At 37.7% G+C, this 14,366-nt stretch overlaps 2 protein-coding genes across 2 annotated transcripts; both read left to right on the forward strand.

The window, feature by feature from the left end:
• The first annotated feature begins 434 nt into the window (after positions 1–434).
• Positions 435–7,425, forward strand: LOC117336491 (cysteine-rich, acidic integral membrane protein-like). The gene is made up of 4 exons (XM_033897094.1): positions 435–457; positions 2,389–4,192; positions 4,327–4,787; positions 7,365–7,425. The coding sequence occupies exons 1-4, from the start codon at positions 435–437 to the stop codon at positions 7,423–7,425; spliced, it is 2,349 nt and encodes a 782-aa protein (XP_033752985.1).
• Positions 7,426–7,584: 159 nt separating this feature from the next.
• Positions 7,585–7,974, forward strand: LOC117336556. The gene has a single exon (XM_033897200.1). The coding sequence runs from the start codon at positions 7,585–7,587 to the stop codon at positions 7,972–7,974; it is 390 nt and encodes a 129-aa protein (XP_033753091.1).
• Positions 7,975–14,366: the final 6,392 nt, after the last annotated feature.

A 14,366-nucleotide genomic window follows, 5' to 3' on the forward strand; every position in this document is an offset into this window, starting at 1 on the left:
TATAATCAAAAATACACCATATACAGGTAACAATGATATACAGTGTAATTTCAATCATTTTTTCCTTGTTGTTTCCCTTTCAATTAGATATGATTACTATATTATAATAAGCAACTAATTATTACTATTTGAATCATTGTTTCAACGAAAATACAGGTACATGTTATAATCACATAAAGAGTAAACGGCACAGACTTCAATGATATGTAGTCAAACTGTTGATAGGAGTATGTGTATATTACCAATAAAAAAATCAATTATTCCCTCAAAATTAGATTAAACATTATACACCTTGGTTCAAACTTGACGTTCCTGAAAATAGATTATAGATTGCAATGGCAAATGCCCAGATTAGTGTTGATTTCTTGGAGAATGGTTGGGGAGATATTATTTGGTCCAAGAGTGATTCAAATATTCAGTGAAGACAAGGCACAATGATAGATGCTATTGGAGATGTGTAGATCGACAGTGTCCATATGTTGGCGCAGCTTCACATCTTATCCACTTGGAGTAATAAATCCAAGATAATGTCAATTATATACCCGTGTATCATATACTTGTTTCCTGAACATTAACATTAAATTTCATAAAGGGACTGAAGTGATTATGATATACTTTGAGAAATTGAACTTGTGTATTCTAAACATTATATAATTAAACATTCAATTTCATAAAGTGATATGAACTTGGATTACGATTACTCGTGTTAAAGGAAGTGACTATTATATCGGAGACATTTATACAATCGTCGGTTCTCATATACGCAGTCTTCACATACGAAATTATTCACGTAACAAATAGTTCAATCTTATTACTACAAAGAAACACAAGTCTATATAATCAGAGACATGTATATGTCTCTGCCGACGATATATCATATTCAGTGATTACACAGTGACAAATGTATTTTCTGTTTTATTTATAAAACATTATAATTATAATAAAGTGTGAAATTTATAACAATGAAAGATAATTTATAGAGAAATGAATTATTTTCACTAATTTAATTTATGAAAATTTTAATTATATTTTAACATTTTTTTTAATTGTATAAAAGTATTTGTGATACATATGTAGTATGTATGCATTGATATTGATAAAATAAATAAATTAAATACACGTTATGGATTTTTTGGCTGTTTTATAATCGAGACTAACCTTAACCCTATCTCAGCCTGTGAAATATCTTAACAATAATTGTCTGAAAGAACCCTGAATAGGAGCAATACATTTTTTAAGCTATTTTCAATAAGTAAATCTAACAGTAAAGGTACAATGTATCACTGATTGACAACATGCGCGTCGAAAAAATATAAAATCTACGCTTTTGGTATTCTTATGTTTAAATGGCCACAAATCATCCGGATATGGACATTTTGGACCCTGAAGTTACACGTGTCCAATCAAGCAGCAAAGGTCCACTTTTTAAGTTAAAAAGTCAGGCAATTTTTCAACCATTTTGTCAACTTTCCTTTACATTTCTCTAAATCTTTAATATCACCACTACTAGACATCGTCAACAAATTAATAACTTTTCTTCGTTAGACATAAAGCAGGACTCTGCATAATTCGACCTTGAAATAAACAGGGTTAAACAAAGAACGAAAAAGAAGAAGAAACTATCGGGAGAAATTGTCAGGTTTACAAAAATGATTACAATATCATCACAACGGTGAAATATATAATGTATACAACGATTACCGTCTTAGATATCTTACCCAGAAACAGTAAGGGGTCTATGTTAAAATGTAATAGCCTGGCTATAAAGCCATTCGTCATTTCTGTCTACTTTGCATCCGGACATAAAACCACCGAAAAAATACTGGGGAAGACCTACCAACTTATGTCGAGAATTCTATATAGTTTTGTACTATAAAAGTACCAATTAAGCCGATATACCAGATAGTCAGGCATATCTCTATTTAATTCTGTTGAGATAGAAGCTTACGCAACACAAGGACAATTGTCTGGCCTAGGGTTACGTACCATTATAAGGCATTGTTTCCCTGAGATTACAGTAATGATCAACAAAACAATTACAGATGTTGTATACAGGACTTTATATTACATCAATATACACCTTCGAGTTCTTTATTCCCATAGTGATGTGTACAAATCATCAACTTGAAAGATTACTTTCGCCCCACACACACACACACACACACACACACACACACACACAAAACACGTAAAATCTAACGCTGACTGTAGAGAGTGTCCTAACTACATGTACAAACTATTCACATAATATAATTTTCGGTACTTCATGTAGTAACTTAATAAAAGTTTATAAGAACACAAACTAAAGTTTTTTAAATATTTTTTATGCACGCTTACTTCTGTAATATCTACGAATGTGTGATACGGGATTCAATGTGTTTGTCATAGTGAGGATGTTGATTGTGTTTGTGATATTGATGATGTTGATGGTGTTTGTGATAGTGAGGATGTTGATGATGTTTGTGATGGTGAGGATATTGATGATGTTTGTGATATTGATGATGCTGATGGTGTTTGTGATATTGATGATGCTGATGGTGTTTGTGATATTGATGATGCTGATGGTGTTTGTGATATTGATGATGTTGATGGTGTTTGTGATGGTGAGGATGTTGATGATGTTTGTGATATTGATGATGTTGATGATGTTTGTGATATTGATGATGCTGATGGTGTTTGTCATAGTGAGGATGTTGTTGGTGTTTGTGATAGTGAGGATGTTGATGGTGTTTGTGATAGTGAGGATGTTGATGATGTTTGTGATATTGATGATGCTGATGGTGTTTGTGATATTGATGATGTTGATGGTGTTTGTGATAGTGAGGATGTTGATGGTGTTTCTGATATTGATGATGCTGATGGTGTTTGTGATAGTGAGGATGTTGATGATGTTTGTGATATTGATGATGCTGATGGTGTTTGTGATAGTGAGGATGTTGGTGGTGTTTGTCATAGTGAGGATGTTGGTGTTTGTGATAGTGAGGATGTTGATGGTGTTTGTGATATTGGTGATGCTGATGGTGTTTGTCATAGTGAGGATGTTTGTGTTTGTGATGGTGAGGATGTTAGTGATGTTTGTGATAGTGAAGATGTTGGTGGCGTTTGTGATGGTGAGGATGTTGATGATGTTTGTGATATTGATGATGCTGATGGTGTTTGTGATATTGATGATGCTGATGGTGTTTGTGATGGTGAGGATGTTGATGGTGTTTGTGATAGTGAGGATGTTGGTGGTATTTGTGATGGTGAGGTTGTTGATGTTTGTGATGGTGAGGATTTTGATGGTGTTTGTGATGGTGAGGATGTTGGTGATGTTTGTGATGGTGAGGATGTTGGTGATATTTGTGATAGTGATGATGTTGGTGATGTTTGTGATGGTGAGGATGTTGATGGTGTTTGTGATATTGATGATGTTGATGGTGTTTGTGATATTGATGATGTTGATGGTGTTTGTGATATTGATGATGCTGATGGTGTTTGTGATAGTGAAGATGTTGATTGTGTTTGTGATATTGATGATGCTGATGGTGTTTGTGATAGTGAGGATGTTGTTGATGTTTGTGATATTGATGATGTTGATGGTGTTTGTGATAGTGAGGATGTTGATGGTGTTTGTGATAGTGAGGATGTTGATGGTGTTTGTTATAGTGAGGATGTTGATGGTGTTTGTGATAGTGAGGATGTTGTTGATGTTTGTGATATTGATGATATTGATGGTGTTTGTCATAGTGAGGATGTTGATGGTGTTTGTCATAGTGAGGATGTTGATGGTGTTTGTGATGGTGAGGATGTTGATGGTGTTTGTGATAGTGAGGATGTTGATGTTTGTCATAGTGAGGATGTTGGTGATGTTTGTGATATTGATGATGCTTATGATGTTTGTGATGGTGAGGATGTTGATGGTGTTTGTGATATTAATGATGCTGATGGTGTTTGTGATGGTGAGGATGTTGGTGATGTTTGTGATATTGATGATGCTGATGATGTTTGTGATGGTGAGGATGTTGATGGTGTTTGTGATATTAATGATGCTGTTGGTGTTTGTCATAGTGAGGATGTTGATGATGTTTGTGATATTGTAATGCTGATGGTGTTTGTGCTATTGATGATGCTGATGATGTTTGTGATATTGATGATGCTGATGATGTTGGTGATGTTTGTGATGGTGAGGATGTTGGTGATGTTTGTGATGGTGAGGTTGTTGATGTTTGTGATGGTGAGGATGTTGGTGATGTTTGTGATGGTGAGGATGTTGGTGATGTTTGTGATGGTGAGGATGTTGGTGATGTTTGTGATGGTGAGGTTGTTGATGTTTGTGATGGTCAGGATTTTGATGGTGTTTGTGATGGTGAGGATGTTGGTGATGTTTGTGATGGTGAGGATGTTGGTGATATTTGTGATAGTGATGATGTTGGTGATGTTTGTGCTGGTGAGGATGTTGATGGTGTTTGTGATATTGATGATGTTGATGGTGTTTGTGATATTGATGATGTTGATGGTGTTTGTGATGGTGAGGATGTTGGTGATGTTTGTGATAGTGAAGATGCTGATGGTGTTTGTGATGGTGAGGATGTTGATGGTGTTTGTGATAGTGAGGATGATGATGGTGTTTGTGATAGTGAGGATGTTGATGGTGTTTGTGATAGTGAGGATGTTGATGGTGTTTGTGATAGTGAGGATGATGATGGTGTTTGTGATAGTGAGGATGATGATGGTGTTTGTGATGGTGAGGATGATGATGGTGTTTGTGATAGTGAGGATGTTATGGTGTTTGTGATAGTGATGATGTTGGTTGTGGTTGTGAAATGTGTTGACTTGTACCTATTGCTATTCATCAATATATAAACTGAAAATGTTTCAGTGCAACGACTGTAAATGTTTTAATGGAATATAAACGTGGACATATACACACATTAGCTATTATTCTTACATTAACAGACATGTAATAGGGCAGACTTAAGGGTAACAGACACCTCCCCCAGGACAGACATGTAATAGGTCAGACTAAAGGGTAACATACACCACCCCCGGGACAGACGTGTAATAGGTCAGACTTAAGGGTAACAGACATCTCCCCCGGGACAGACGTGTAATAGGTCAGACTTAAGGGTAACAGACATCTCCCCCGGGACAGACGTGTAATAGGTCAGACTAAAGGGTAACATACAACTCCCCCAGGACAGACGTGTTATAGGTCAGACTTAAGGGTAACAGACACCTCCCCCGGGACAGACATGTAATAGGTCAGACTAAAGGGTAACATACATCACCCCCGGGACAGACGTGTAATAGGTCAGACTTAAGGGTAACAGACATCTCCCCCGGGACAGACGTGTAATAGGTCAGACTAAAGGGTAACAGACACCTCCCCCAGGCCAGACGTGTAATAGGTCAGACTTAAGGGTAACAGACACCTCCCCCAGGACAGACGTGTTATAGGTCAGACTTAAGGTAACAGACATCTCCCCCCCGGGACAGACATGTAATAGGTCAGACTTAAGGTAACAGACATCTCCCCCGGGACAGACGTGTTATATGTCAGACTTAAGGGTAACATACACCTCCCCCAGGCCAGACGTGTTATAGGTCAGACTTAAGAGTAACAGACACCTCCCCCAGGCCAGACGTGTTATATGTCAGACTTAAGTGTAACAGACACCTCCCCCGGGACAGACATGTTATAGGTCAGACTTAAGGGTAACAGACACCTCCCCCAGGCCAGACGTGTTATAGGTCAGACTTAAGGGTAACATACACCTCCCCCGGGACAGACGTGTAATAGGTCAGACTTAAGAGTAACAGACACCTCCCCCAGGACAGACATGTAATAGGTCAGACTTAAGTGTAACAGACACCTCCTCCGGGACAGACATGTAATAGGTCAGACTTAAGGGTAACAGACACCTCCCCCAGGCCAGACGTGTTATATGTCAGACTTAAGGGTAACATACACCTCCCCCGGGACAGACATGTAATAGGTCAGACTTAAGGGTAACAGACACCTCCCCCAGGCCAGACATGTAATAGGTCAGACTTAAGGGTAACAGACACCTCCCCCAGGACAGACGTGTTATAGGTCAGACTTAAGGGTAACAGACACCTCCCCCAGGCCAGACGTGTTATAGGTCAGACTTAAGGGTAACATACACCTCCCCCAGGGCTTAGTGTATAAGGTTAGATTTCTAAAGACAGTACAGTATTAAATACACACGGCTTACGCAGTCTGTCTGGCCTCTATACTGTTCTGCGACAAATGTTACACCATTGAAGTGTTTCCGAATGACGAGACAGTCAGTCCCTTTATACTGAATAAAAATGAGGTATTGTAAATGTCTGCTCGGTGCCATACTATCATCATTTAATACTTGATATGCTACATTGTAAAAAGTAAAGAAATCTGTCAATACGCCAGGAGTAATAAAACTTGGTATCTAACCAGATTTATCTCCTGAAATATAATCATATTGACAGGTACCACAGCGTGCAGTAAAATTCGTGTTACACTGAGTTCTGGATTTCTAGGACAAAGGCACAAATATATTAACATTTTATATCTGGAAGGAGAAATTTAGGCAGAATATGGGATCTCGTAACAAACCTCCATATCTCTCTGGAATATTTTTTTACTGGATGTATACTATTTAAAAGATTCATTTTACCAAACCATGTCCCGCCGGAATTCAACGGCATGAGCTCAATTTGATACTGATATCTGATTGGTGAAAATTAGGACCACGATATATTTATATCTAACCTGTAGTCTAACCTCCAAATCTAAACCGCTCTAAATTCTCCTATTCATACGCACTCTAATGCCCCAGCCACGACTGGGATCAACCTTCAGACAATAGTTCACCACTTGGTCTTCACTATATGTAATGCCACTTCTGGTAAAGGATCATTCTAGGTAAGGTACGAGATATGATTGATATGTTGTGAGGTACGAGATATGATTGATATGTTGTGAGGTACGAGATATGATTGATATGTTGTGAGATTCGTATTGAAAGAGGTACTTAATGAATGATATTCTTTTTAAGTTCTATTATTCTCTGACTATAAAGCACCATGTACCCAAGCACTCTAAAGTAAACAAGACAAGCGGCTTTTGCAAAATGGACAAAATCAATGGAATAGCAGTCGTCCAATATTTACATAAAAAGGTTTAACACCTACGGATATCCATAATGATATGGTAGCAACACTAGGGAAAGATGCCCCTTCATATGCTACAGTGAAAAGGTGGGTGACGGAATTTAAGTGCGGTCGACAGAGCCTTGAGAATGAACCCGTTCTGGAAGGCCTCTCAATGTTGCAACCCCAGAAATGGTCAATAAAGTTCATGATATTGTTATGACTGACAGGCGAGTCACAGAAGGATACGAGGGCAAATCAAAAAGTTTTGCAAGTAATGGGCTTCCATAGAATTGAAAAACTAAGTTATAACCAAGTCTTCACGCTTCAATAGTTCGATACCTAACCTACCTGTGAGTATGTTCAAAATGCACGTGCGTTACATTATCGCAAAGTTACAAGCGTTTGAAGTTGGTCAACTCGTATATACTGTCAATATTTGTGGTAATTATGAGGTCATCTGAGAAGCTAGAAATCAGAGCTTACATCAAAACAAGAGGTAGTCTGAATGTTCCTGCAACCAAGATATTTTCTGAAATGTGTGAAGTGTATGGACGGTCTGCGGTGTCTTTGAGTACAGTTTGTCGTTGGTCAAAGACTTTCAACAATGGTTCTACTGCTTCAGAAGATTACTACATATCAGGAAGACCAAAAACTGCAACCACAAAAGGTACCATTGCCGCTGTAAAGAATCTCGTAGCCGAAGATGGCAGATATACATTACAATATCTGGCCAAAACAGTCGGTATTTCATCAGTGACAGTTAATGAAATTTTGACCAAACATTTAAAGCTACGCAAGGTTTGTGCGCGATGGGTCCCTCATTTATTGACACAATAGCAAAAGGACAATAGAGTCAAAATGGCAAAAGAACTCCTTAAAGGTACAGAAAATATGATGCCCACAAGATTTCCAATATTGTAACAGGTGATGAAACCTGGATCTATTACTTTGAACCTCAAAGAAAGATTGATAATAAAATGTGAATCGAAAGAAAAGGAGCAAGACCAATCATTGCAAAAAGGTGTCGGAGCGAGAAAAAGGTTTTGTACGCAATATTCTTCAATTCCAGTGGACCTGTTGTACAAATTCCAACGCCAAATCGCCGCAGTGTTACTGGCCAATGCTATAGAGACGTTGTATTGCAAAAGGTTAAGAAATTCTACACTAAGAAAAGACCACAGACAGGAATACAAAATGTCTGTCTACTGCATGACAACTCCCCAGCTCATAAAAGTAAATTGGTACAAGACTTTTTGAAGCAAGAGATTATCATCCAGCTTCCCCATTCTCTTTATTCTCCAGACTTGAGTCCATGTGACTTTTTTTCTGTTTCCAAAAGTGAAAAAAAAAGTTATCTGGGCGTCGTTATGGTTTCAGAAGTGTTGTTGGCAGTGCTGTATTTCAGTGTCTTAACAGTATACCAACGGAAGACTACAATGTGGCGTTCCGGTCATAGATTTCACGATTACAAAAATGTATTGCTGTTAAGGGGGAATACTTTGATGGATTAAATCAAACTTTAGATAATTGTATATGTTTGAGTTTTATATGACTACTTGCAGAACTTTCTGATTAGCCCTCGTATATAGCCAGTAGAGTTGACATTTCACAGGAAAGAGTACATTCCAATTCTGACCGAGGATCTTACAATGAGAAAGTTTTCGACCTGATTAGTACCAAGACTTCTGACAGTTGATCAGAATCACACCAGGCGCACATTATCGCGTGCAAATCTTAACCTTTTTAACAATCGAAACAATGGAAGCACCCTGGCTCTCCCCCGCCAATGAAGGCAAAGACTGTTCCACCAGCTGGGAAGGTTATGGCCTCGGTTTGTTGGGATGCAGATGGTATTCTGCTGATAGATTATTTCCAAAAGGGACAAACAATCAATGGCACATACTATGTTTCACTTCTGAGGCAGCAACGGAAAAAAATATTAAACTTAAGCGCCGCGGAAAGCTCACTAAATGTGTGCTATTCCATCAAGACAATGCTCCTGTTCACAAGTCTGTCATAACTATGGCTGTCATTATTGATTGTGGCTTTAAATTGATTGAGCATCCGCCTTACTAACCTGATCTCGCTCCATCAGAGTTTCATCTATTTCCAAAACTGAAAACAGCTATTTTCAGGCACCCACTTTCAGTCCGATGATGGCGTCATACATGCAGTGGAAGACTTTCTGATCGGCCAAGAAAAGGAGTTCTATAAAAGTGGTTTAGGCCCTTTAACACCTCTGGCAAAAGTTAGTTCATCTATCAAATATTTGCCAACGTTGGTGGGGACACGAAATACTTCACATGTTAAAATAGTATAATTATATCAGTATTGACCAATCAGAATTGGTGTTATGTTGGATGTATTGAGGTGCAGAAAAGACGGGATTAGAAAAGTGTATAACGAATTAGTGTGTTAAATATTACCTCTATCACTCAACTCATGGAGCATGCTTCTTTGGCTCAGGAGGTAGAACAGTGGATTATCACGCTGGAGACCCGAGTTTGATTCCAGCCTGGAAACCTGGCAGAAATGTTTTGTTTTTCATTTTTCCTTTATAAGCAAATGGCAAGAAGGAAATTTATTGGGATATCAACAAACACGGTAGAATTACATCACCAATAATGTGATTGTTATTTCATTTCATTTCAACATATTTTATTGATAATCAAATGGATTGAACATCAGGCTAAGCCTATATTAAAGTTCTCTCCATAAATTATTACATTTATTTCAAATAATTAGTATTTGGTTATTAGTCAAGAATGGAAATTACAGTATATATATATAGAAAGAGTATTTGTGAATAATATATAACGATAATCTTATGTATTTTCTTTTTCTTTATAATAATTTTCAAATTATTGTTAAATATTTATGAGAACTCGTTTACTATGCAGGAGAGAGACAAGTGCCTGATCAACAACAGAGTTTCTGACTATAATGTGATTGTTAGGCGCGACGTGATGGCATTACCATATACTACGTCTAAGATAAATATACATGTATAGTAATTCTCTAATGCCAAAACAAGAGTAACTGTAATTCTAACGATAAACTAGGGCAGCCATAGCTGCGTGTTTATGTAGTAACATTCGTTATTGTGCGTATTACAAAATGTAATAAAAATAAAATGTGGGTTTTCGCGTTCAATATCACGTATTTCACACGGAAATAACAGGATATACCAAATTATTGTAACTATTGTTTTACACTAACGAAAAAGGTAAATCTTATTCAACAGGAAACTATTAAATATCCCATATTTTCTGTACTGTAATTATTGCAAGTTTTTGACAACATAATTCGGCTCTTTCCCCCTTTTTACAATAAAAAGATATTTATTCCAACTGTAAATTCTTTACATGCCCCCGTCAATATGCGTCGTCAGCTGTGTAATGTTTGGCAGCTTTCTTTTTGAAGAATTGAGGTTTTGGCATTATTCGTGATATAGTCTGAAAGGTTCTACGCCTATATCATTTTCATTATGCCTGTTGATGGCATCGCTAAGACAACCAACGTCTTCCTGACATTTAGACATTGTTAATATATCAGAACAATTGTAGAGAAATATATAACACCTATCTGCCTTTTGGTTGGACAGCCTGCCATTACATAAGGTTTAAGGTTTATAATCGGTCTGGTAAGTTAATAGGACACATGTAAAAACCTTAAGTGTTATTGTAGTCAACTTGTCATATCTGTCAGTTTACCGCCGTTTGTATAAGATTTCCAATTGTCTGGAAGCAACCCGATAGGTGATAGTGTCGAATAGAGTGGAAACAGCAGTCAAAAGCAATCTTTCATATTTTACCGGAGACGTGGAAATTTACTGAACGTTTTCAAATAAATGACATTAAAATTCGAACAATCCGAGAATATACTATCAAGGGAAATGCTACATCATTTGCAGTGAGCTTAAAAAAAGACAAAAAACAAAACAAACAAAAAACAAAAAACAAAACACAAAAAAACGAAAGAGTGGCCACTGTCAGACATAACAGAAGAAAGACAGACATCAGACGTAAAAGCATAGGAAATGATCGGATATAGGGGAGACAAAGTAACGGGAATATATAAAACAGACCGTCACAACACAGGGGTCGGATATAGGGTAGACAAAGTAACGGGAATGTATAAAACAGACCGTCACAACACAGGGGTCGGATATAGGGTAGACAAAGTAACGGGAATGTATAAAACAGACCGTCACAACATAGAGATCGGATATAGGGTAGACAAAGTAACGGGAATGTATAAAACAGATCATCACAACATAGGGATCGGATATAGGGTAGATAAAGTAACGGGAATGTATAAAACAGACCATCACAACATAGAGATCGGATATAGGGTAGATAAAGTAACGGGAATGTATAAAACAGACCATCACAACATAGAGATCGGATATAGGGTAGACAAAGTAACGGGAATGTATAAAACATACCATCAAAACATAGAGATCGGATATAGGGTAGACAAAGTAACGGGAATGTATAAAACATACCATCAAGACATAGAGATCGGATATAGGGTAGACAAAGTAACGGGAATGTATAAAACATACCATCAAGACACAGGGATCGGATATAGGGTAGACAAAGTACGGGAATGTATAAAACAGACCGTCACAACACAGGGATCGGATATAGGGTAGACAAAGTAACGGGAATGTATAAAACAGACCGTCACAACATATAGATCGGATATAGGGTAGACAAAGTAACGGGAATGTATAAAACATACCATCAAGACATAGAGATCGGATATAGGGTAGACAAAGTAACGGGAATGTATAAAACATACCATCAAAACATAGAGATCGGATATAGGGTAGACAAAGTAACGGGAATGTATAAAACATACCATCAAAACACAGGGATCGGATATAGGGTAGACAAAGTAACGGGAATGTATAAAACATACCATCAAGACATAGAGATCGGATATAGGGTAGACAAAGTAACGGGAATGTATAAAACAGACCGTCACAACATAGGGATCGGATATAGGGTAGACAAAGTAACGGGAATGTATAAAACAGACCATCACAACATAGATATCGGATATAGGGTAGACAAAGTAACGGGAATGTATAAAACAGGCCATCAAAACACATGGATCGGATATAGGGTAGACAAAGTAACGGGAATGTATAGAACAAACCATCAAAAAATAGATATCGGATATAGGGTAGACAAAGTAACGGGAATGTATAAAACAGACCGTCACAACACAGGGGTCGGATATAGGGTAGACAAAGTAACGGGAATGTATAAAACAGACCATCACAACATAGGGATCGGATATAGGGTAGACAAAGTAACGGGAATGTATAAAACAGACCGTCACAACATAGGGGTCGGATATAGGGTAGACAAAGTAACGGGAATGTATAAAACAGACCATCACAACATAGAGATCGGATATAGGGTAGACAAAGTAACGGGAATGTATAAAACAGACCGTCACAACATATAGATCGGATATAGGGTAGACAAAGTAACGGGAATGTATAAAACAGACCATCAAAACATAGGGGTCGGATATAGGGTAGACAAAGTAACGGGAATGTATAAAACAGACCATCAAAACACAGGGATCGGATATAGGGTAGACAAAGTATCTGGAATGTATAAAACAGACCATCAAAACACAGGGATCGGATATAGGGTAGACAAAGTAACGGGAATGTATAAAACAGACCATCAAAACATGGAGATCGGATATAGGGTAGATAAAGTAACGGGAATGTATAAAACAGACCATCACAACACAGGGGTCGGATATAGGGTAGACAAAGTAACGGGAATGTATAAAACAGACCATCACAACATAGGGATCGGATATAGGGTAGACAAAGTAACGGGAATGTATAAAACAAACCATCAAAACACAGGGGTCGGATATAGGGTAGACAAAGTAACGGGAATGTATAAAACAGACCATCACAACATAGGGATCGGATATAGGGTAGACAAAGTAACGGGAATGTATAAAACAGACCATCAAAACATAGGGGTCGGATATAGGGTAGATAAAGTAACGGGAATGTATAAAACAAACCATCAAAACACAGGGGTCGGATATAGGGTAGACAAAGTAACGGGAATGTATAAAACAGATCATTAAAACATGGAGATCGGATATAGGGTAGATAAAGTAACGGGAATGTATAAAACAGACCATCAAAACATAGGGATCGGATATAGGGTAGATAAAGTAACGGGAATGTAAAAAAATAACCATTAAAACACAGGGGTCGGATATAGGGTAGACAAAGTAAAGGGAATGTATAAAACAGACCATCAAAACATAGGGATCGAATATAGGGTAGACAAAGTAACGGGAATGTATAAAACAGGCCATCAAAACACAGGGATCGGATATAGGGTAGACAAAGTAACGGGAATGTATAAAACAGGCCATCAAAACATAGGGGTCGGATATAGGGTAGACAAAGTAACGGGAATGTATAAAACAGGCCATCAAAACATAGGGGTCGGATATAGGGTAGACAAAGTAACGGGAATGTATAAAACGAACCATCAAAACACAGGGATCGGATATAGGGTAGACAAAGTAACTGGAATGTATAAAACCAACCATCAAAACACAGGGATCGGATATAGGGTAGACAAAGTAACGGGAATGTATAAAACAGATCATTAAAACATAGGGGTCGGATATAGGGTAGACAAAGTAACGGGAATGTAAAAAAACAGATCGTCACAACATAGAGATAGGATATAGGGTAGACAAAGTAACGGGAATGTATAAAACAAAGGGTAGACAAAGTAACGGGAATGTATAGAACAAACCATCAAAACACAGGGATCGGATATAGGGTAGACAAAGTATCTGGAATGTATAAAACAGACCATCAAAACACAGGGATCGGATATAGGGTAGACAAAGTAACGGGAATGTATAAAACAGACCATCAAAACATGGAGATCGGATATAGGGTAGATAAAGTAACGGGAATGTATAAAACAGACCATCACAACACAGGGGTCGGATATAGGGTAGACAAGTAACGGGAATGTATAAAACAGACCATCACAACATAGGGATCGGATATTGGGTAGACAAAGTAACGGGAATGTATAAAACAAACCATCAAAACACAGGGGTCGGATATAGGGTAGACAAAGTAACGGGAATGTATAAAACAGACCATCACAACATAGGGGTCGGATATAGGGTAGACAAAGTAACGGGAATGT

This window comes from Pecten maximus, chromosome 1, assembly GCF_902652985.1.
Source record: "Pecten maximus chromosome 1, xPecMax1.1, whole genome shotgun sequence".
In the NCBI taxonomy this organism is placed as follows: Eukaryota; Metazoa; Mollusca; class Bivalvia; order Pectinida; family Pectinidae; genus Pecten; species Pecten maximus.